Source organism: Myotis yumanensis, unplaced genomic scaffold, assembly GCF_028538775.1.
Source record: "Myotis yumanensis isolate MYYU_CA2020_CCGP unplaced genomic scaffold, mMyoYum1.0.hap1 SCAF_2, whole genome shotgun sequence".
Lineage (NCBI taxonomy): Eukaryota > Metazoa > Chordata > Mammalia > Chiroptera > Vespertilionidae > Myotis > Myotis yumanensis.
In genome coordinates, this window is record NW_027223753.1 from 24,083,566 (window position 1) to 24,108,165 (window position 24,600).

A 24,600-nucleotide genomic window follows, 5' to 3' on the forward strand; every position below is an offset into this window, starting at 1 on the left:
CCACAGTGGCCAATTTCAAGCCATCTATGTGATATTACTAAGCGTGGAGTTGGGAAGAGATGAACACAGTCGGCTCTCACAATCAGCCAGAGCGCGCCAGCTCCAGCACTCCACTGAGGAGCTAATCTGCCCCTTAGCCTTGGCCTATGCCGTTCCCTCTATGTGGCATACCCTTCCTGCTTTTCCTTGGTAAACTCCCCCTGATCCTTCGAGGCCCAGTTCTAGCATCTCCTTTCCAGTAAAGCCTGCATCACATTTTCCACCTCGCCCTCAGCATCTGGCATCTCTTTCCACTGTGCCCCCGGGCATCTGTCCAGGCCTGTGATGGCACAAGCCTGCTCTTTGAGCTGGACATAGAGGCACAGACCAGACAGGATGGGAGCTCCTTGAGGGCAGGGCCTCAGTGCCAGTCAGAACTACTCAGCTGAGTGCAGGGCAAGTGCTGGATGGATGAAGGAGTGCAGTGGGAGGCCCGCAGGGCTGTGGCGGCGAGGCGGATGCAGACTGTGTGAGCTTGTTTCTGCAGCAGGGTGGTGAGAGCGCTGTCCCTCACCCCAGACCTGGGCTGGGTGGGAGAGTCCATCCCAAGCCCGTTAGGTCAGAAGGCGTCTGGACCCAAGGCCGGGTGTCTGGGTGTTGGTGCCCCTTTGGCACAGGGATCTCTTTATTCTGCTGATCTCAGACCACAGCTAATTATCCTAATGGGTTTAAATGGCCCTAAATGTTCTCAGAGTTTGGACAGGACCCATCTGGAGCCCGCAGGTGGGCTGGCCTGGCTGACAGTGAGCGGGCAGACTCTGGCATAGTTGCTATAGGAATCCAAAGTGGCCATGCTTGTCGTTTCTAGAGGCCTGAGACCTGCGTGGGGAAGGGTGGGCTAGGAGCAGAGGGTCAGCATAATGAGAGCTAGTATTCCTCTAGCTCTTTCACGCCCGGCACTGCTCTCAGCATTTACTTTATTAACTCACTGGGTCCTCACAACCATCCTGGGAGGTAGAAGCTATTACTATGCCCATTTTGCAGAGGAAGAAATGGAGGCAGGGAGTTTAAATGACTTCCCCAGAGTCTCACGGCCAGTAAGCAGAGGGGCTTCTGTTCATGCTGGCAGGTTCTAGAGCCCCTGCTCCCCTTCGTCACACATAATGTCACTTCCTCAAGTGGGCAGGCCACTGAGACATCTTTGTGCCCTCACCTGGGGCCACACCTACAGCCCTAGCAAGGCAGCTCCAGCCTGGACCTCCTCGAGCTGCACTGGGCTGACCTTGTTCCGAGGGAGCCCCACCCCGACCCGCGCCAGGGCCCAGAGGTACGTTACCAGAGTGGTGAATATGAAGTGGTAGTACTCGGTCATCATGCCCATGGCCATGGCCTGCGGGGAAGCAGAGCGTCAGCACCTGCAGGAACACCCGAGCAGCCCCCCGCAGCCCCCCGCCACCCCAGGGGTGAGGACTGGGCAGGGGACAGCCTGGCCGTGGCCTGGGGGAGGCTGGCCACCGCAGTGATATTCCCCGAGACCCCTCCACACCGTAAGCAGACTGGCTGGAGACAGCGGTGGATTTCACCGGGGAGTGAGCAGCAAAGCCACCCGGGACAGATGAAAATGCACGCTCTCGGGCCACACTCTCTAAAGATTCCAGATTCCGCAGGCGGGGCAGGGCCTGGTGGTCTGTGTTTGTGGGAAGCATCTCTGGGCCTCCACACGATCCAAGACACCTTTTCAAGTGCCCTGGCTGCCCTCGGCTGAGGCCAGCACCACAACTCTGGAGAGAGTGTCCAGGTGCCCAGCCGCCAGCAGCCCTGCCGGCCCCGGAGGAGGATCTGTCCTCCTCCTCCTCCTCCTCCTCCTCCTCCTCCCAGGAAGGGCTGACCACACAGCAGGCCACGTGGCTGCTGTGGAATGACTCCACGCCACCGGGAAGTATATACATCGCATGTATTTTATGAGAAGCCTGTGATCTATAACGCTAATGATCGTAATGCATTTTCTATGGAGCGCTTCGGGCTGCTGGCCCACAAAGTGCTCTGAGCGAAGACGGTCACTGGTCAAGTCCACTTAGAAAATGCCGCCCACTCTCGCCCCCTCTTAGGGATGTACAACCCACACCCGCGGGGTAAAGGCCCAGAGAAGTCCTCAGTAGGCAGTCACGCGTATCTTTGTTTAGCTCGGTGTTCAGCGGAGCCCAGAATCTTCATTTTAAATTACAGACGTTTCCAAGCCGGACCGACCTGGGGGTGAGTTCGGACATGCAGGCTGGGTGACCGAGGGCCCACGGCCTTCCTGGGAGCCTCAGTTTCCTCACCTGTGGACTGGGCACAACAACCAACCCCACTTCCCAGGGTGGGGGTACAGGCGGAGCTACGGGTACTGGCTCAGAGTGAGTCCTTGGTAAACCAAAGCCACAACTGTCCTTATTATTGCTGCACACGCCGGGAGGAGAAGGGGTGCCCTGGGCACAGGTGGCTGGGAGAGTGGGGGTTAAGGGGCTTCTGGGGAGTGGTGTCTCCTAGACGGCGGCTTTAAAGATGCCCCCACCAGTGCTGACCATGAGACGGCACCAGGATGAGCCCTTCCCTTCCTCATCTCACTGAACCCTCCACGACCGTGTGTGGCAGGGACTACTCGCTCCACCCACGGAGGAGGGGATGACCAGGCCGCTTGCTCTTGGCAGGAGAAGGATTCAGATTCTTCAATGAACTTTTTCATCACCAGGTGAAGGAGGCTGGTGTGGGGCCTCCTCAGGGGAAGGCAGAGGCGGCCATTCACTTGAGCACCCCTTGTGGGCCCAATGGAAGGGTAGCACGTAGGCCCCAGCCCAGTCCTCGAACCACTCCCAGGCCCTGCTCAGCACCTCCTCCCCTATCCTCCGTGTCTCCTCCCTCCCATCTGCCTGTCGAGGCGTCATGTGTCAGGACCCCCCAGAATATGTCCTGCAATCACCAGGGATGCTTTCTGGGACCCCATCATTGCCCTTTCCACAAAGCACTGGCTCCAATCAGATTGTTTTGGTGTCTCTGGGGCACCCTCAGAGGGGTTGTGGGCAACTTGTGTTTCTTTCTTCGGAGGTCTGGCAGAGCTTGGCTCTCCTTCCCAGCATGCCACACCGGGCTGTGTCCAGCACCAGGGGCCCATGCAGGACTGGGAGCCAATCTCCTCCCCACCGTCACTGCAGAGCTGAGCAGATGGTTGGAGGAGCCTCGCTAAACCTAGTTATGGGAGAGCAACACCAATGCCGGGCTATGGGGATCAGTCTCGGGAAGAGGCAGTGAGGCGCTCTGGGGGCTGTTCCCAAGACCCCCAGGTCTCGGTGCTTCCTGAAGGGTTCTGTCCGGTGAGGCCTCAGGCCCCTCTCTGCAGCCCGGGCCTCGCACCGGCACAGAGGTGGCACGGAAAGCAGCATTTACTCCGCACCCTTCATGTGCCAACCCTGTGGCTCCTCATCCATCGTCATAGTCCATCCTCACACCAAGTCGGACGTAAAGACCACTGCGTCCATTTGGCTGCTGGTGAAGCAGAAGCTCAGAGAGGCCCATACAGCCAGCAAGAGGCAGACTGGGGGTCAAACTGTGATCTGGCTGATATCACTCCTGTATTTGGGGAAGGAGTGTTGGGGAAGGGGGTAGCCATCCCCTGGCCAGTGCTCACGCACCTGCTTGAGGATCTGGGCAGCCATGGTGTGGCTGCAGTCGAAGATGATGCGGAATTCCCGGCCTCGCTTCATCTCCTTGAGCAGCGGGCGTGAGTCGTCAGAGTCCAGGGGCAGCTGGCGGATCTTCAGGCGGATGTTGTATCTCGAAGGGGCCATGATGAGCTCCTGCAGTCGGATGAGCCCTGAGAGACCACGGGGCACAAAAGACATGTGTGCACACATGCATACACAGCAACAGGCATCTGCAGGCTCACGTTCATATACATGCCCGTGGCCACAGGTCTGCAGACAGGGACTCGTGGCCCCCAGAGATATGTGCATGAGCATGGTCATAGCCACACATGCCCAGACACAGGCACTGGCACCTCTGACAGAGATGTGCACTCAACTATACACACCTGCACATACACACAGATGTGTGTACACATATGAACATATGCTTACAAGCATGTTGATACAGACAGGACATATGCTTGGGCTGGTAATATATGTGTATACATGTAGATAAACATGCGTGCACACAGATACATATACACATATGTGGATTCAAAAGTACGCATGGACAGCAGACTCTCACTGACCACGCCCACCTGCTCCTTTCTAACCCAGAATGGATGTAGAGACTGATGGAGCCTGAACCAGACGCCACCCCCTCTTCATCCCCTGCTCCCTGCGACATGGTGAGGCACAGGGCATAATTCTCTTAAACATACTTAGCAACCTGTTCCAGGATGCAGGCACAAGTGGCAGCTCCACACTCAACTGTACCAACAGTGGGACTGGGTAGGTCCAGGTGGTGTCTGTGCCCAGTCCCCACCCCCACCCCTACCCCCAAGGGCAGACTCCTCAGTAAACCTAACCCATCCTTCCAAGCTCAATGCATCCATCTCCTCCATGAAGCCTACCCCTACTGTTCTGTCCAGACAAGATCTCCCCTTCCCCAGCTCAGTGGCCTCTCCCTCAGCACTAGCCTCCTCTGGACTCATCTCATGCCCCTGGTCCTGCCCCAAACTCTTTAACATGAGGGGCTGGGTCCCCACAGCCCCTAGCCCAGGGCCTGGCACTTAAATGGCATCAACACAAATTTCCATAATTAGCTTGACTTAGTTTTTCTCTCCCCACACTGAAAAGTCCATCCTCCACCTGAGCATTTTGCAAAACCACTTAATCTGGGGACTTCCAGGGAAAACTAAATGTCACTTCCTAGAGACAAATGGCTTGCATGGGTCTAATTAAGTTCATTTCCGTCCCTGTTTCAAGGTTCATTCCTGCTGACGCCTCTCTGCTTAGCCTGGAAGCAAGCCTGCTGGCTGCTCTCTCTCCCTCCAACCCCAATGCCAGGAGGGGCTAAGCCAGCATCAGGCCAGGGCCCCAAGCAGGTCCTTACTCACCACCACCACCTGCTGGCCCCCTGCTCATACTCGGGGCTCCAGGTCTGAGTCCCGGCTGCACTGTGCACTCAGTGTGCTCCATGCCCCCATGACAACACGCTGATTTTTCTGTGGGGAACGATCCCCTTCTCTCTCAGGCCATCTGACCAGGAAGGACCCATCTCCAGCTTCCAAGGCTCAGCATGTGGCCCCAGCCTGGCCAATTAGGCAGGAGTATGGGCTTAGAGAGGGTAGGTGCCCCCAGCTGGTCCTCAGAGTGACGTCCAGTGCCAGAGTAAATGGTGAGATGTGCCCCCTTTTCCATTCAACTCCAAACAAGGAGGACGTGAGCCTGGGAGTCACCACATGGGACCCGAGAAGGATTCCAACGGGCAGAGTCAGAGAGGCCAAATGGGGAGAAAGTAAGGCCGGATGATACCCATTCAAGCCTCTGGATCAACCAGTACCTGAAGCTAAATTTACTCAATTTCCAGTTACAACAGCCAACAACCTCCCTCCACCCCCACTTTTTTTTTTTGCTTAAGCTAGTTTGTGTTGGATTAAAGTTTGCCATTAACTGTTACAGTGTCCCCTGTCTGCACAGTTTCCTATGCTCTCCACACAACCCTCTACTCCCACTGCTCCACGGACAGCCCACTTCAGATGCTTTCCAACAGAGAGCCCCCGTTTCCAAAGCTATTTCGGGGACACACGCCTGGGTCTGTTCAGCCTCTCATTCCCGTTCCTGAGGGCCGGAGTCAGGAAAGCGATCTGATTGGTGTCCTTCATGTCACTGCGCTGGGGAGGACAGAAATAGAACCCGGAGACCGAAGCCTCCCAAACAAGCTTTGCCACGGCTGTGGGATCAGGAGCCCAGCCCCCCGAAGGCCTCAGATCCAGGTGGCTGCGTTGGGAGAGGGCTCGGGGGTCCTGAGTGGCTGGATCCATAGGGGCCCAGGGCCTCCTCATACCAGACTTGATGGGGAAGAGGGTGAGGATACCAGGGGCCCTCAGCAGAGGAGGGAGGGGGGGTTACAGCTCCCCACAAACACACACCCAGCCTCCCCTCCACCCGAATGAATCTCAGAACCCCTTCGTTTGGCTGACGGATGCTGCCTGCTCGCACCTGCTCCCCACAAGACCCAGAGTGCTCACTGTGCTCCCACGTGCTCGGTTTTCAGACTCACGCACAGCATCCGCAGGCACATGGGCTTTGGGGACCCAGGACAGGAGGGCGGGGCCAGCCTGGGTGCTGGAGCAGAGCTCACCAGAGTCTTCCTGCCAGGCAGGTGCAATGCCCCGTGTAATAGTCGGTGACCCACATTCTCCAGCAGCAAGTGTCAGAGCTCCTTCCCATCAGTGTATTCCCAAAGGAGCCCAGAGGTTCGTCTCGGCCAACCCAGCGGAAGACGAGGCTCTTTTGTTCGCCCGAGATGAGCTTTCCTTCCTGGCTGCTTCCCTAATCAATCTCTCTCAAAATATCTGCAGTGAATCATGTTGTTGGAATAAATATCTGCAGTGAATCATGTTGCTGGGATCATGCTTTTCACTTACAAAGCACTTCCGCATTCATTACCCGACTTACCCGTCTCCCTGTCCTAGAAAGCATGCAGGTTAGGGGCTTCTGTCCCAATGTGGTAGATAAGGAAACTGAGACCCAGAGAGGATAAGTGACCCTCTCAAGGTTTCACAGCATGCTAGCAATGGGGTCAAAACTAGAGATTCGCCCTGACTGGTTTGGCTCAGTGGATAGAGCATTGGCCTGCGGACTCAAGGGTCCCGGGTTCGATTCTGGTCAAGGGCATGTACCTTGGTTGCGGGCACATAACCAGTGGGGAGTGTGCAGGAGGCGGCTGATCGATGTTTCTCTCTCATTGATGTTTCTAGCTCTCTATCCCTCTCCCTTCCTCTCCATAGAAAATCAATAAAATATATTTAAAACACACACACACACACAAAAAAAACACCACAAAAAAACAAAAAACTAGAGATTCATCGTTTGGCTTATAGACCAAGTTATCAGAACATAAACCCATCATAAGCCAAGCAGCATCTGTATTGTCCAAAGGTAACTGGTATACCCCTTCTAGCATGCTGAGAGAACCATGATTTTGTTTGGGTGACCATGCGCCAGTCCCATGAGGTGACCTGAGATTGGGAGGAACTAGTCAATGGCAACTTCTCAATTTCCAGTTACAACAGCCTGATCAACTTCTCAAAATAAGATGGTATAATTGCATCCTCATTTCTTCTTCCTTCCCAGTGTCCAGCACACTATTTCCTAATAACATTTAATTATAGTTTATTTCAACTTGATTTTTGATTCGATTCAATTCAATTCAATTCAATTCAGTTCAATAAACCTTTATAAACATCTGTGTTGTACCAGGCCCTGTGCTAAACCCTGGAGGCCCAGAAAGCTCATGGTCTGGAAGGAGAGACAGGCTCAAAGACAACCATTCGCAGTGGTGTGTAAAGACAGATAAGCCTACAGGCTGCACAAACACGGGGGGTGACTTGGAGCTGGGTAGGAGCGCCCCTCAATGGCAGGGGACTAGTGTGGGAGGCCCTGAGAGGGGTGGGGGTCCCTGCCCTCCAGGATCCTCTGCCTGGTGCGTTGGCTTTGGCAGGACCTCAATAGATGGTGGTCGAATCCCGAGGAAAATCCACAACTTCGGAATGTCTTTCCTGAGTGTCTGATTCCCACTCAGCATGTGGAGGTAATCGAGCTGACACTGAATCACAGGATGCTGAGAGCTGGAGGGCTCTTTCCGGACCGGATACCGCAGCTCTTGCCTGATGTGTGGAGAGTGGGGCCAGATGGGTTAAGTGACTTGCCAAGGTCACTCTCTCTTAAGAGGTGGGACTAAGAAATATTTGGGACTTGAGTCTTTGGAAGGAAAGAGGAGAGGAAACAGGCCCGCGCTGCCCAGCTAGTAAGCATCAGAGCCAGGGCACGTGCACTGGAGGGTTTGAGTTCAACGCCTGCACAGAGGGAAACGTGTGAGTGTAAGAAAGCAGGCAGGTGTGGGCGCGGCTGGGCAGGAGTGGGTGCAGGTGCCAGGAGCGGGGTGAGTGTGCTGAGTGCGGATGTGAGCATGCTGCTGGGTGGAGGCGGGTGGGTGGGAAGGTGTGAGGCAGATGCGAGGTGGGCTGGGGCTGGGTGAGTGGGCATGTGGTGGGTGTGCACAGGGCTGAGTGAGCAGAGACAAGCATCGATGTGACTGAGTGAAGCTGGAGGGTGAGAGAGGACCCTTTCCCCAGGGGCAGCCGAGTTGGGCGAGCAGTGAGGAGCCCGATCCCGGGGTTCTGCCCCCTTGCATCCTAACCCCAGCCTGGTCAGGCCTGGCCACCCACCTGTACTGTCATCATAGACCACGGTGGCCGACCGCCACTTGAGGTACTGAACCAGGTCAAGGATGGCGTGGCTGAGAGAGGCGTAGTCAGGGTAGAGGTTCACGTAGAAGGTGTCCTTGTTGTCCAGCGGGTGGTGCTTCCAGCGCAGCTGGATGTGGGGCACCTCCAGGGCATTGCAGATGGACTGGACGGCGTTGGTGCAGGAGCCCTGTGATGGCCCGAAGATCGCCACCACGCCCAGCGCCAGCTGGTCACAGGCTGCAGCAGAGGGAGGGAAGGACGCACAGGGGTCAGTGCTGGGTCTGGTCAGGCAGCTGGGGCCCGGGGCCCCGGGGCCGTGGTTTTGATGGTCCCATAAACACATGGGCAAACAGCCCCTGCAGCCCTCTGAGGCTGGATGACTGACACTCTCTCTGAATCTCCATTTCCTCATCTGGGAACCAGGGTTGAAATCGTGCCCGCCTCACGGGCTCATAGGAAATTGAACAAGATAATGCACCTAAGCCCTCTGCACAGAGCTCATGAAACAGAAGTGATGACTTCTGATGCCCTCATCGTCATAGCATCCCCAGCTCTGCATCATGCCCTGTCCTGGGTGGGAACTTGAGAAACAAATAGAAATAAAATACCTACTTGCGGGTGACTTTTACACTTAAACCTCCTGCCCCGATCTGTTTCTTAAAATCCAACTTGCACATCTCCCCCCTCGCTCCACACTGCCATTCGGTTGTCTGTGATGCACTTCCGACCTAATGTGTCTGAAACGCAATCCCCTCTTCTCCTCCCAACCTCTCCCATGTTGGTAAACAGTAATTCCACGGTCCCACCACGTGCCCTCTGTCAAAGACCCTGGCTCTATCCTGACTCTTCTCATACTCTCATATCCCACATCCCAATCCAGCGACAACTCCTGTTGTTTCATCTTTGAAATATATCAGAATCCGACCACTTCTCCCCACTCCTACCCTGATCCCAGCCATCGTCATCTTTCACTTGGATTCCTGCAGAAGGCCCCTCGCTGGTCCCAGCTTCCTCAGAAACCTGCTCTACCATCTATTCTGTACTCAGCAGCTCAAGGGAGCCTTTCACAACCTGAGCGGATTACATCACTCCTTTGTTCCACTCAGGTAAAAGCCTGTCCTAATGGCGACCAACAAGGCCCTATTTGTTGTAGCCCCTCCCCACCCCTGTCCCCAACATCACCCACTAGTTTTCTGACTTCCTCTCCCATCCTTCCCTCCTATTCTGCCAGCACTCAAGCCCCACTGGCTCCCATGATGTTCCTCACACACTCTAAGCACACTCCTGCCTCAGGGCCTTTGCACTTGCTGTCCCTTCTGGCTGGACTGTTCTTCCCTCAGATCCACATGACTCCCTCCCTCCTTTCCTTCAGGTATCTGTGTCTGTGCATCTTAATAGAGAGGCATCACTCCCCAACCCATAATAGCAATCCCATCCAGCCACAGTCCCTCAACCCCATTCCCTGCTTTACTTATATATTAAAGACCACCAGAGGTCTTGTTCATTTGTTGACTTCTTTTCCAACTTGAACATAATAAGTTCCAAGGAGGCAAGGGCTTGATCTATGTTGTTTATTGCTGTACCCACAGTGCTTTAAACAGTACGTGATCTGAGTAGGTGCTTAATCAACATCTGCTGAGTGAACAAATGCTGAATCCTTGACTTCAAACAGTTCACATTCTTGGGGGAGGCCCAAGGGCTCAGGCAGATCAGACAGCAGATGCTTCTGGGAAGGCCAAACCGCAGTGGGCACAGCACAGCGTGAATTGAGCAGACCCAGGGCAGCTGGGGCTCTGAGGGGGACATAGGCTCATACAAGGATTGTGCCTGAAAGACCCATAAAATGAACCTCTCAGGGCCATGGAGTTGGTGGGGGGGGGTGGGGTGGGGGGAGCGGGAGGGGGCTCCCCAGGAGCCACTGCCCTTTCTTCTGGAAACTGTCCCTATTTTACCTTTGGGCTCCATTGCTTTTTTCACTCCCAACCTATGAGGGGTGGGCTAGGGACTTAGAGCCTAGGGCTGACCTCCCCCAGGCCATAGCAATTGGTTTAGAGAATGGTCATGTTTCCAGTCAGAGCCAATGGGATGCCATGAGACCTCAGGCACTGGGAAGGGGGCACATCCCTCTGTAACTGGATCTGGAAGGAGGTAAGATCTGGAGTACAGTAGCCACCTTGTACAAAAAAAGTGTGGTGCTTGTTTGTGAACAGAGTCCATGTGGAGATGAGCAAAGCCAAGACAGAGAAAGAAATATGAGCCCTTGATCAAGTAGAAGCCTGGAGTTTGGTGACATGAACCAATACATTCTCTTTTTGCTTAAACCTGTTAGGATTTGGTTATTGTCCCTTGCAACCAGAAGAGTCCTAACTGAAGAACATCAGCAAACTCACCAGCCTGTGGCCACAAGAAGGAACTACATGCACATGTATGAACATAAGATGATTGTAGGAGAAGGCAAGACAGAGTGCATGGATAACTCAGTGGATTCAGATGCATCCTGGCTGCCTCAAGGGCCTCTGGGAATGACCTCTGGACCTAGGTCCACCCCTAACATCTGTAGGGCCCAGGGACAGAGTACAAATGGAGGCCCATATACCATATGGCTAAATAGTTAAATGTTATAAGCTGACAAACTGTTACATAAAACATGCTCTGCCCCACCCCCAACTTGACAACATGCCTTCATCACAACCTGGAAAGTCAGGATAGAACATCCTGGAAAGTGAGGATGGGGACTTATCATATGCAGTAACGTGGGGAGAGGTGGCACTACCCCCATCCTGTCCCCTTCTGTTTGACCACTTGCTCCCCCTTGTATCATAAGGGACTGTCCACACCTCTCCCATGTCACGCTTAGATAGGGTCTACAAATGCGACCATGGCAGCATGGCTCCCTCTCTGTAGGGGCAGCTCAGGGAAGAGGCTCATGCAGGCTACTGTGCAGGAAATTCAGGGTTCTGGACACTTGGAGCAAAGATTAAAGGGGCAGGGCACAGGGTCTTAATAGGCAAGTCCCCTTGGTCCCACTGACCCCTATTCTGGGAGGAGATGTCGACCAGAAGAAGACGAGGGCAGCATCTCCAAAGCACAAGCCCTGGGAAAGGACCCTCTTGCCTGGCCTAAGGTGGTACCAATGGATCCAGGGATACAGGGTAGTTTCAAATCAATCAGAATGTGTGATCTCTGAGTATTTCCCTCTCCACTGATGTGCTCCTTCCTCCTTCACTGCTTCCTGGGAATAGGAGATATTACTCTGGTATATAAAGTGTTTATTTTCCCTGAAAATATTTCCCCCTAAGAACACAAGAGAATGCCATTCATGGCTTATGTAAAAGACACTGCACTCTGGGAGGTGGGCTGGTTATTGTTAGGAGTCTGCAGAACTATCTGGAACATGGGACAGGGCAACCCTGTATGGGAAGTAGTGGGGCCTGTACAGAGAGCATTTCCTGTGTCACCAAGACTCCTCTTGGCCAATGCCAAGTTCGGGAGAGGATGCACAGTGGGGCTCCTGGTGCCTTCCTGTGCTCCTATAGCTGTGGGACTGGAGGTCAAATCCCTGTTATTGTCACCCTAGAGCCAATACACTTTAGCAGCACTCTGTGTGGTGACTGTGTGAGAGACAAACTCCAGTGATAATAAATGCTTCAAAAATAGGAACTCTGGGTGTGTTGGTAAATTGTTCCTTTGTTCCAAGGAAGCCGATCCTTGACCTGTACTTACTGCCCATTCATGTCGTTCTCCTGCTGTCTGGGTGTGTGGGAGTCTGCTCTCACCACTTAGTCCCCTTAAGAGCAGGTGCTGCCTGAGGGAAGAGACCATGTATGAGCCACAGAGTCTGGAAACCAACATGGTGACAGTGAGGAAGTGACAGCTGTCCAGGTCTGGTCACTCCTTCTTGCCCAAGCCAGAGGTCATGGGAACCTGATGGAATCTGCAGGTTTCTCTAATGCTCTGCCTCCTGCCTCTGTTTTAAACCTTCTAGCTGTCCTCTGATATCCCTGGCTTCCATCCCATCATCTCTTGTCTCTACTCTTTCTCTTTTCCCTCAAGGACCTTCCGATTGATGACTTAGTCAAATGACTTGTGTGTCTCACTTCCTCTCACTACCACCTCCCAGAATCTGTGTTTTGGATTTCCCCCTTTGATCTAAGTCTAGAGGCAGGCAGGCAAATGCCACTCTTTCACCCCCACCCTCATCCAGCTCAACCTCTTAGATCATGGCCCCCTGCAGGTCCAAGGTCTGGGTATCCCTGTTTGATTAAGGTAGGGGAGAGTAGACCAACCACGAATTATGATGATGTAGAGGATTGTAAGAGTGATCTTGAAGGAGAATGGATAGATTGGGGTATAGTTATACAATGGATTTTGACATTGATTGTAGTGATAATGGTAAAGGTAACTGTAATGATAGTAATAACAGTGAAGACCATATCGTGGGGCTGTTGCTGATCCTGGTGATGCCATTAATGAGGGTGGAATTAATGGTAATAATGATGTTGTGACATAATGGTAGGATGATGATGGGATGGATGGTGATAAATATGTCATTGCCATGACAGTGACTGTGATGATGGTAGAAATAATCATGGCGATGTAAACATGGATAAGAGGGAAAGGGATAAAAATTTTGATGGTGTTGATAAGATTGGTGATGATGAAGATGTCAATGCCATGACTGTAACTGAGGATGATGATGGTAAGAAATGATGATGGTAATGTTAGTGAAGATGAGATTGTTGATGATAGAGATGCTGCTGTCATGGCAGCGATAGTGATGATGACAGTAGGGGTGGTGATGGAGGTGTTGAGGCTAAGAGTGGAGATGAAACCATTGTTGATGGTGATGACAGTAACTGTGCTGATGGTGCACTGGTGTTGACAGTGGTGTTGATGTGATGATGACCATGCTGGGTTTCATTGTGCCAGAGATGTAGTGATTAGATCTCACTATTGGGTGGCAGGAGGCATCAGTTCTGCCTTTCACCTATTTCTCCTCCTTGGCCTTTCTTCACACCCCTTTTCTTGTTCCCTTCATGTTCTATCCACCCTCTAATAATCTCCCAGTCTGGAAGAACACTGTTTTCTCCAAGGGACCATGGCAGGGGTTATAGCAGCAGCAGCAGCAGCAGCTTTATTTCCAGATGTTTCCAGGGCAGCAGCCAACCCTTGTTCTGGCAGCCCTGAGAACACACTGCAGTAATTACATTATTTGTGGCTTCAATTTTAAATCCATTTTCTGGTCATTTTACAGTAACTCAATGGTTCACAGTCATTGCAGGAGTCCACAGTCTGAATGCACTTTCCCCTCCTCCTTTCCATGGCAATTGTAGTTATAGCAAAAATTATCCCAATCAATTTGTGTCTTAAAAGGAATTGAGCAGCCCAGAGAATAAGTGAAGGCAGAGGAGCCTGGGGAGTGCTGGGTCGATTCCAGGCCCGCTCCGGTCGGGCTCGGAAGAAAACACAGACGCTCTCTGGGTTGCAGGCTCAGGCGCTGCCTGGCAGTCACTTATCTTTTAATTCCTCACCAAACATCGAAAAATAAAGACAATAAGTGGAAGTCCCTTTTAATGGGGAGAGGCCTCCTGGGCCTCTGTGGAGGGAAGTACTAATCTGACCAGAGCTGGCAGGGCAGGCGGTGCCAGGCTCCATGCCTCTGCATCTCCACACCCGCATGGCCCGGGATGGCTGGATCCAGACAGGCACCCCTGCCTAGGGAGAATGAGTTATCATTGGGTTCATCGGAATTAGGCCCAACATCACCCCCCTGGAAGAGGCCTAACGATGCTCCTGAGAATTTAAAGAAGCCAAAGATCAAAGGAAAAATAAAGATCACAGAATAAGGGCTCCCCAAGGGATGGAGGGTGCCCAGTGGGGAGCGTGATCAAACAGCAGGCATGCCTCCATGGTCAGAGCGGTGTTTCCAACCACAGCATGGGTCCATCCTTGGCATATTATCAGAGGGACATGGAGGGAGAGTGAAGGCAGAGAGGAGCTATTCATTTTTTAAAAAATTGAGATAACAACATTATATAGTGAAGTGCATTCATTTAAAGCACAGACTTTTATGGATTTTTACATAGAACTGTACTCATGTAACTACTACTTGGATCAAATATAGCACATGTCCAACATGTAAGAAGGTGTTCCCTGCCCCTTTCCAGTTAATACCCTACTACTAGTAGTATACTACTCCTTCCCCCAGAGGTAACCACTGTTTATACACTCAGTTGTGAGGTTCATTCATGACATTGGGCATAGCAAGAGTTTGTTCTTTTTTTTATTGCTGATTCTAATACCTTTGTATAACTATACATAACTATACCCAAATCTTTCCATTCTCCTGTTGATGGAGGTCTTTATTTCCCACTTTGGGCTACTATTAATAAAGTGGCTACGAACATCCTTGCAGGCACACATTTAGCTTCAGTAGATACTTCCATAGAGCCCTCCTGAGCAGCTGAGGCAGTCGTCACTCCCAGCTTGGTGCAGGGAAAAATCACCTCCACCCCTACCTTCCACCAGACAGGAGACATTGATCTGAGACAGATCACAGAGCTAACCAGGACAGACAAAACCAGAGGGCTTCTCGCAGAGAAACTAGGAGAATGTCTTCCTGACCTTGGGACAGACAGAGACAGAACACAAAAGGCATTAACCATAATGAGAAATATCAATACATTGGACTTCTTTAAATGAAGAACTTTGCTCCTCCAAAGATACTGCTAAGAGAGTGAACAGGCAACGTCATCTGTCATAGATATAGGCAATACACATGTACGTTTAACCAAGGGCTCTTATCCAGAATTTATCAAAGACTTGCACAAATCAATAAGACAATGACAGGCAACTGGATTTTTAAAAGTGGTTGAAAGGCTCAAAAAGGCACTCCAGGGACAAAAAGATTCCAATGATCTGTTAGCATATGAGAAAATGCCCAACCTCTCTGGTCATCAGGGAAGTACAACATAACACCACAATGAGATGCGTACTACAGAAACCACCCAGAGGCCAAAATGAAAAGAAAAGTGATTTACCAAGAGTTGGTAAAGATGTGGAGCCAGGCGAGTGCCATCCACCGCCGAGGGAGTGTCTATCGGTGGGGCAACCTGGGAAAGCCGTTGGGCTGTTTGCACATCCTATGGCCTCGCACTTCCAATCCTAGGTGCACATCCGACAAAAAATGTGCACACTGGTACACCAAGAGACACCTACAGTGCTATTCTACGGCCACAAATGGAAACAACTCAATGTCCAACAGTTATTTTTTATTTTGAAAAACTGGGGTATATTTGTATAATGGAATGCTATGCAACACTGAAGAACAATAGGTTCAACAAAAGATTCAACAACAGACAAATCTCACAGATATGTCATAGGGTGAAAGAAGCAAGACTCAAAAAAGATTCTATGTATGTCAAGGTCAGAACTAGGCAAAACTAGTGCGTGGGAGCAGAAGTCAGAGCAATGGTGCTAAGTACAGCAGTGAAAAGGCAAAGGGCAGAAGAGATGGATAATCTCACACACACACACACACACACACACACACACACACGCATGCACACGCACACACCCCAGGGCTCAGAATTGTGAAAGAAAAGTCCAGAGTATTATAAGATAGAAGTGGGAGAGCTGACCTTATCTGGGGGCATGAGAAGGGTTGCCCTAAGGCCCAGAGGTTTGAGAGAAGGGTGAGCTAGCTAGACAAAGGGAAGTGCAGAGGTGGGACTTACAAGGGAAAGGGAATTACAAGCAGAGGGCATAGCATGTGCAAAAGCCCTGAGGTGGGAGGAAGCCTGGCACCTGCAGATGGCAGGTATGGCTAGAACCCAGAGGCCGAGCTAGCGAGTAGTACGGATGTGGCTGGAAGGTCATGTTGGGGCTAGACTGCACATGCCCACATGGGCTCCAATGATGATTTAGGGAAAGAAGGTAGGACATACCACCCAGGGTTTTAAGCAAACAAGTCAGGTGAGCTGGTGTGGAATGGAGAGGGGCTGTGGCTTTGGTCACTTGCGCCAGTCTGGCTGGATTTCCTGAGCTGGGTGTTTCCGTCTCGGGCCTGCCCACCCACCCGCAGCAGTTCTGCATCGTGCAGGACTGGACGTTTCTACTGGAGGAAGTGCCTCAGAAGGCTCTGGAGCTCTGCCCCGAGCTCACTGCTGCCTGGAGAAGGTTCCTGCACTGAACTGCAAGTGAACCACTAGACAGTCATTGTATTATTTTAGTGGTTTTTAGAAAAAATGGACAGAAGACTCTGCTTAGCCCTTTGGGGTGGTTCTGCCCACGTGGGCCTCTTGTGTTCTGGCTCCAGGTGTTTGTTCTGTGTCCTGACCTTTTCACTGAGCAGTTTCCTTGAGTTCAGTCATTTCTATATGGACAAGGCCGGGCAGAGGGCGCCAGCACGAACTCTCAGCAGGGAGGTGGATACCTGACTGCACAGTGTTGGTTGCAGGGCATGCTGGGGAGGGAGTGGTGAGGACATGGCCAGAGCAGAGGGCATGCCAGCATAGGAGAGGGGAGATGGGCGATGAACCACTCTTTGAGGCTGTTGGGTGGGGGGTGGCCAGAGGGCAGGGTACCTCTAGTCTGGGTGCAGGTTAGCCTCGAGACTCAGGGCAATGGCCTCAAAAGTGTCAGCATTAGCTGTTTTCAGTGTCAGGTACCCTCCAAACGTTAGTGCACAAGGCAAGGAGAAGCAGGGTGGGAGGGACAAGGGCCAGCAGTAGGAAAGTGTTTGTAGGAGTGAGGCCCCTGACTTGATGGCTCAGCATGTGGAGAGCAAGTTAGTCAATGTCATAAAGGCAAAGTCCAATGTGGTACTTCCCACGTGCCAGTCATGGATCTAAGCACTTCACAAAGTTGTGCCCATTTTGTAGATGAGAAAACTGAGGCACATATTGTCCAAGGTCACACAACTAATATCACAAATCCAGGCAGTCTGGCTGCAAGCCCATGCCTCTCTGCTCTTCTATGCTGAAATGTTTACCCACAATGGTGCTTTGTGGGTAAACAGAGCCAGCAGCAGATAGCTTTGGCAAATCTGCTCCTGGGAACTCAGGAAACCTTCATTAACGACTGGGAATCCTTTAGAAAGACCAAGGGTCCCCTGTGGATGGGCCTAAGTTTTCCCAAGATATATGGATGATGTTGTCCCTAAGCTCAACTGACAGAGGTCTTGTTCAGACTCCCACTTCCTGTTCTCACACCATTCATTCATTGATTCACTCGATGATCATTTCATTGAGCACTAACTACACACCAGGCTTTCAGTTGCCAGGGCTATATTGGTTAAAAAGAGGAAGCCTTCCTTTCATGGTGTTGGAGAGAAAGGAAAAGGCATTAAACACACACAATTATTCAACTATTAATTGTGATAATAGCCTTGAAGAAGAAAAGCAAGGGGCTATGATGGTGTATTATAGGAAGGATGACCTAGTCTACCCTGGGGATGAGAGTCCTTAGACCTAAGATTTTAAAATGAAGTTCCATGGAACTCGAGGGTTCTATGGAAATCATTTCCAGAGTTATCTAAACCTTTAAGCTAAATGTCAATTAAATATGTATATGGCCATATTTTTAAACACAGTAACAAGAGAGCATACTCGTATACTCAAATGTGCCACACTGGAAACTGCTATTTCATTCAGGTATTGATAAGTTACCTTTTTTCCCTTGGAATAAAATTCTCCAGTCTCTTCTGTGCAGTGATTGAAGTTTACTGTAAATGTCTCACTGATGAAGAAGAATGATGCCCAACATTTAAAAAAATTTTCTTTAAAATTCAGGTGTGGGGAAAGCTGATTGAATTTACTACCACCTGTTTTTATGAATTACAATTTTCTTGTTATTTTGCAGCCAAAACAAAATATGAAAACATTGAATGCTGAGGTCAATGTCACCCATAGCCTCTGGGGTCAAATTGTTGAAGTCATAGAAGCAGATTTGCTGTTTTTAGTAAGTCTTTTTATGGCAAATAAATGTTGCATATTTGAACTTATACATATTCTGCTTTATATGCATTTCAATTTTTTATATTCTGGGTAGAAGTTCAATGAAATAAAGACAAGTTTGAAAATGTCTTCAGTTTAGAGGTGTCATTGAGACCTGGGCTGCCTTCCATACTGCTAGCTCCTCAGCCCCATCTCAGGTCCACCCCCTCACCCCTCAAGCCCCCCGCCCCCATGCTTCCATGGCCCTCATTCCCTCATGGCCCCTGACAGTGGCATGGGAACTCCTGACGGACAACCTACTGTCCCTGGAGTGACTCATCCTGAAGTGAACTGGGACTGATACAGGTCTCGAAACCGGATGGGGAAAGGATCTAAGCCTTAAGTCCATCCAAAACTTTGGAGTATTTTCAGCACCTTGGACAGCAAATCCCCCCACCCTGCTCTGCTCAGGCAGGGAAGAGAGCAGACAGGGCAGCACACTCACCCTTCTTGGTGGCTTCAAAGCTATCGTGGAAGTGAATCCTCTGGATGTCATAGGTCAAGGTAGTGTTGGGCAGCAGAGTCCGGTTCCTGTTGATGATGTTGGCAGAAAATCGAAAGGCATGCTCCTCGGCGTTCATGACCTGGGCGTTGGGACCGTCTGCATACTCAAAGATTCCTCCTGCAAGAGATAAATAAAATTGTATGTGCTGGGGAAGGAAAGGGCACTAATAAAAATGCTTGACTTCAGAAAGTTTTATGGACAAGCTCCCCCCTCCCAAGTGTTCAATAATATCCTAGATAACTCCCATGTACAGAAATTGTGCTGGAGCATAAGAAATATGAAAATCCTCCTAGTTCATTTCACTCAGCTAGCAAACTCCTGATAAAAGAGACTGACAAACAGAGCCAAAATAAAATCACCAACTTATTAATATTGCTATGAAAATTCTCAATAGAGCGCTAGCAAGTAGAATCTACCAGAATATTACAAGGATGACATACCATGACCATGCAGAGTTATATTCCAGGAATGTAAGTGTGGTTCAATATAAAGAAATCTATGAATGCCATTCCATCACATCAATAGTTCACAGGAAACAAAAGTATGACCAACTCACAAAACACAGGAAGGCATTTGGTAAAATCCAGTACTTACTGCTGTTATGAATGCTTAATCAACTAGCACCCAGAAGGATACTTCCTTGAAGCATCTTTAGTTCAAATCAGTTTTTAATATCTCACAAATGGTGAAACACTGAAGACATTCTCATTAAAGAAAAAAAGGGGGAGGGGAAGAATTCACACTACCCCATTAATCAATGAAATAAGAGAGAAAAAGAATTTAGAAGCATACCTCTTGGAAAGAAAAAATTTTCTATTTGAAAATGATATATATGCCTTCCTTAAATAAAAACCTTAAAATAATGCCTAAGCATGAAAACTAGTAGGAAATAGAAGATGATTCCATTTAAAGAACCAGTTACCACAAATTAAGCGTTTCTTTATATCAGCAACAACCAGTAAGTAAACAATGGCAAAATAATATCCTTTACAATATTAACAAAATATCAAATAACTAACAACAAACCACGTCATAAGTGTGTAATCCCTAGTAATAGAAATGAGAAAAACACCTTAAGTGAGAGAGATAAAAGTAGACTTAAATGAGGAGGCATGTCATGTTCCTGGATATTTAGATCCAAGAGTAGAGGTGTCAGTTTTCTCCAAATTAGATTTTCATTTTAATTCAATTCCAATTAGAATCATAGAAGGATATTTCTTTTACTTGACAAAGTGACTCTAAAATGCATCTGGAAGACTAAACAGGAGATAACAGTCTAAAAAGAGATGAGAGGTGACTTGCACCACCAGATTTAAAATGTATCATAAAGCCAAAATAATTAAAACTATGTCCTTCCTTATGGTACATGAAAACACAGATAGATCAACAGAATGAGATAAAAAAGTGCCTAGAAAGAGATTCAAGTAGAGATAAGCATTTAAGATATAATAAAGGTGGCTATTTCCAATTAGTAGGTAAAAGATGAATTATTCAGGAATTGTACTGAGACAATTATTCAATGATTAGGAAGAAATTTAAGTTAGATTCTAATCTTAAGCCACATATCAAAATAAGTTCCAGATGGATTAAAGATTAAAGAGCAAGAAAGTAATGGAAGGCCGAAACCGGTTTGGCTCAGTGGATGGAGCGTCGGCCTTCGGACTGAAAGGTCCCAGGTTCGATTCCGGTCAAGGGCATGTACCTGGGTTGTGGGCACATCCCCAGTGGGAGATGTGCAGGAGGCAGCTGATCGATGTTTCTCTCTCATCGATGTTTCTAACTCTCTATCTCTCTCCCTTCCTCTCTGCAAAAATTCAATAAAATATATTTTAAAAAAAAGAAAGTAATGGAAGGAAGGAGATTTTGTTCTTTGTGCTTTTCTATATTTTCCAAATAAAACTTTATTTTTGTTCCTTTATTCGTTTTAAAAATAAACATTATTGAGGTATTATTTAAGAAATCCCACACAATTCACCTCATGCTAAGGGCACAATGATTTTTTAAAAGTGTGCTGAGTTGTGTGACCATCACTACAACCCAGTCTCTGAACATTTCCATCACCCCAAAGCTCCCTCGTGCCCACTTACACTCCATCATTGCTTTCACCCCCGACCCCAGGCAACCACTGATTTACTTTCTGCCTCTAGAGATTTGTCTTTACTGGGCATTTCATATAAATGGAATGATGCTAAAATAATGCAATTTGTGGTCTTCTGCATCTGGCTTCTTTCACTCAGCATCATGCTTTGGAGGTTTATCTATGTTGCAGCACGTGTAAGCTCTTCACTCCTTTTTGTTGTTAAGTAATATTACTTCCTATGGGTCTACCACATTTTATTTACCCATTCACCACCAGCGGATGGGTATTTGGGTTGTTTCAATCATTTTGAAAAAATTTTGTAAATAGTGAATGTTTTAAAAAGTGGACAAATAAATCCGCCTCCCTCCACCCACCCCGCACTCCCCAGTATTCCAGCAGGCTCACAATTCGTAGCGCAGTGTCTCTGAATGTGAGTGTGGGTGGGTGTTCACAAGCAAACCGAACACACGAATAAAACAAGAAGAATGCATCCCCAAACATGAAGAAGGTAGGATTATGGGTGACTTTAATTTTCTTCTTTGTGTTTTTCTATATTTTCCTAGAGTACTGCAGTGAACATGTGTTCTATTTCTCATCAGAAAAGCGATCATGTGATTGTGTATATGTGTTGCAAGGACAATAAATTATCAAAATACATTATAACCCATTTCTAGGGATATAAATTTAGCAAAAGTTAGAGATGCACTAACACATTTATGTATAAAGATATTCTTGACATAATATTGGAAAAACACAAACAACTTAATGTTCAAAAGTAGGAGGTCACTCAATATATGAAAACTTGCCCATATGGCCAAACACCTTGCAGGCATCAATAGTCAGGGGATAAGAGATCAAGATGGAGACGTGGGCAAATGCCTGTATTTGCTGCCTCCCACAACCACATCAAAATTACATCTAATATACAGAACAACCATCAGCCAGAATCGCCGGGAAGCTGGCTGAATGGAAGTCCTACAACTAGAGAAGTAAAGAAGAAAGCACACTGAGACTGGTAGCAGGTGCAGAGGCAAGGACGGGCTGGTCCGGCACCCACGTGTGCCGCTTTTTTAATCAGGAGGGAGATCGTCTCTGCAGAGGCCACCCAGAAGAGCAAGGGATCCCAGTCCCACACCAGACCCCCAGCCCGGGGTCCCAGAGCTGGGAAAAGAAGTCCCTATGGTCAGTAAGAACTATGGTCTGTAAAAACCAGTGGGGATTGGGGCTCAGTGACACAGAGGTTGCTGGAGACCCAGTTGTTCCTCTTAAAAGGCCGGCACACAAACTGAACTTACAAGCTCCAGCTTCCTCGGAGCTCCAGTGCTGGGTGAAGCTCTGGGGGACCCAGACACGTACAAGGAGGAACTGGACTGTCTGGCATCACAGGGCAGGAACTTGGGGGCTGCTTTCTTCCAGATGGAGGTGCTCACAGTGGTCATTGTTCCTATGCTGGGACCTCCCCAGTTGCAGGGCTGACTGGCAGCCATTTCTATTTGCTTTGCCCTGAGGATTCCCTGAGACTCCGCCCCATCCAATTTATAACCCCACCCAAGCTGAGTACAGCAGCTTTTGCATATGAATAGCCTGTCCTTGCTCAAGCTAAAACCTGTCAAACAAGCTTCAGCTGGGTCAGGGAGTCCCAGACCTATCAATAAAAGGCCCAAGACCAGGCACCAGCACTAGCCTGCCTTGCTTCACAGCTGGGCCTTGTCTGGGCACTTCCAAACCCAATACAAAGAGGAGGAATCTACAGATCTCTCTGTAGCTGCTGGGTGATCCCAGGCAGTGGCTGACTTTGCACCTTCCTGGAGACCCAAGAGCCAGTGTACCCAGTGGTCAGTGTAGGACCATACCAGATTATCCATAAGTGACACACTCAAGGGGCAGACTCAGTGAGCACCAAAACCTCACTGAAGCAAGTCATGCTCCATAAGGGTGTCTTCTGCACAGCAGCTCTCCCACTGTAGTCACAGCTGGTCCCCATAGCCAATTGGCCTGGAGGTCAATTCCTCCCAGTGACACCAACAGCAATCAAGGCTTAACTACAACAAGACTGTGCACATAGCCCACAAAGGGTTGCACCTAGAATGTCCACCTCAGGTGATTGGGGAGGCTGAGCCACTGGGCCCTATAGGACACCTACCACACAAGGCCACTCTATCAACTCAAGGAGACTTAGCAGCTCTACCCAATACATAGAAACAAACAGAGGGAAACAGCCAAAATACAGAGACAAAGAAACATGTTATAAATGAAAGAAAGGGGAGAAAGTAAATTACTGGATAGAGTTCAAAACCTCAGTTATAAGGTTACTCAAGAATCTTCTGGAACACAAGAATAAACTCAAAATGGATAAAGGACTTAAATGTACGACAGGAAACCATAAAAATTCTAGAAGAATACAAAGGCAACAAAATCTCAGACTTATGCCAAAACAATTTCTTCACTGATACAGCTCCTAGGGCAGTTGAAACTAAAGAGAAACTGAACAAATGGGACTACATCAAAATAAAAAGCTTCTGCACAGCAAAAGAAACCATCAACAAAACAACAAGAAAACCCACCTCGTGGGAAAACATATTTGCCAACGTCATATCTGATAAGGGCTTAATCTCCAAAATTTATAGGGAACTCATACAACTTAACAAAAAGAAGATAAACAATCCAATCAAAAAATGGGCAAAGGATCTAAATAGACACCTTTCAAAAGAGGACATTCAGAAAGCCAAGAGGCATATGAAAACATGCTCAAAGTCACTAATCATCCGAGAGATGCAAATCAAAACAACAATGAGGTACCATCTCACACCTGTCAGAATGGCCATCATCAACAAATCAACAAACGACAAGTGCTGGAGAGGATGTGGAGAAAAAGGAACACTTGTGCACTGCTGGTGGGAATGCAGACTGGTGCAGCCACTATGGAAGGCAGTATGGAGGTTCCTCAAAAAATTGGAAATGGAACTCCCATTTGACCCTGTGATCCCACTACTAGGAATATATCCCAAGAAACCAGAAACACCTATCAGAAAGGATATATGTAACCAGATGTTCATAGCAGCACAATTCACCATAGCTAAGATCTGGAAACAGCCTAAGTGCCCATCAGTAGATGAATGGATTAGAAAACTGTGGTACATCTACACGATGGAATACTATGCTGCTGTTAAAAAGAAGGAACTCCTACCATTTGCAACATCATGGATGGAACTGGAGAGCATTATGCTAAGTGAAACAAGCCAGTCAATGAAGGAAAAATACCACATGATCTCACTCATTCATGGCTAATAAAGACCATTACAAACTTTTGAACAATAATAGATACAGAGGCAGAGCTGCCTCAAACTGATTGTCAAACTGCAGTGGGAAGGCCAGAGAGAGTTGGGGGGCAGGAGGGAGGGGAGTAAGAGATCAACCGAAGGACTTGTATGCATGCATATAAGCATAACTAATGGACATAAGACACTGGGGGGTAAGAGAGGGTAGGGGTTTGTCAAGGGTGGGGGGGAAAAAAGGACACTTATGTAATACCCTTTGTAATACTTTAAGCGAAAAATTTAAAAAAATAAATTAAAAAAAAAAAAAAAAAAAAGAATCTTCTGGAAACCTCCAAGGGACTTAGTGA

The 24,600-nt window shown here is 48.9% G+C and overlaps 1 protein-coding gene across 1 annotated transcript in view; it reads right to left on the bottom strand.

The window, feature by feature from the left end:
* The window catches only part of GRIK3 (glutamate ionotropic receptor kainate type subunit 3), a 201,065-nt gene that overhangs the window by 60,034 nt on the left and 116,431 nt on the right, over positions 1-24,600 (bottom strand). Inside the window, exons 2-5 of the mRNA XM_070404741.1 lie at positions 18,836-19,012; positions 8,375-8,632; positions 3,648-3,829; positions 1,316-1,369 (exon numbers count right to left, since the gene is read on the bottom strand). Of these exons, the coding sequence (XP_070260842.1) occupies positions 1,316-1,369; positions 3,648-3,829; positions 8,375-8,632; positions 18,836-19,012 (671 nt within the window). The remainder of the gene's footprint in view (positions 1-1,315; positions 1,370-3,647; positions 3,830-8,374; positions 8,633-18,835; positions 19,013-24,600) is intronic.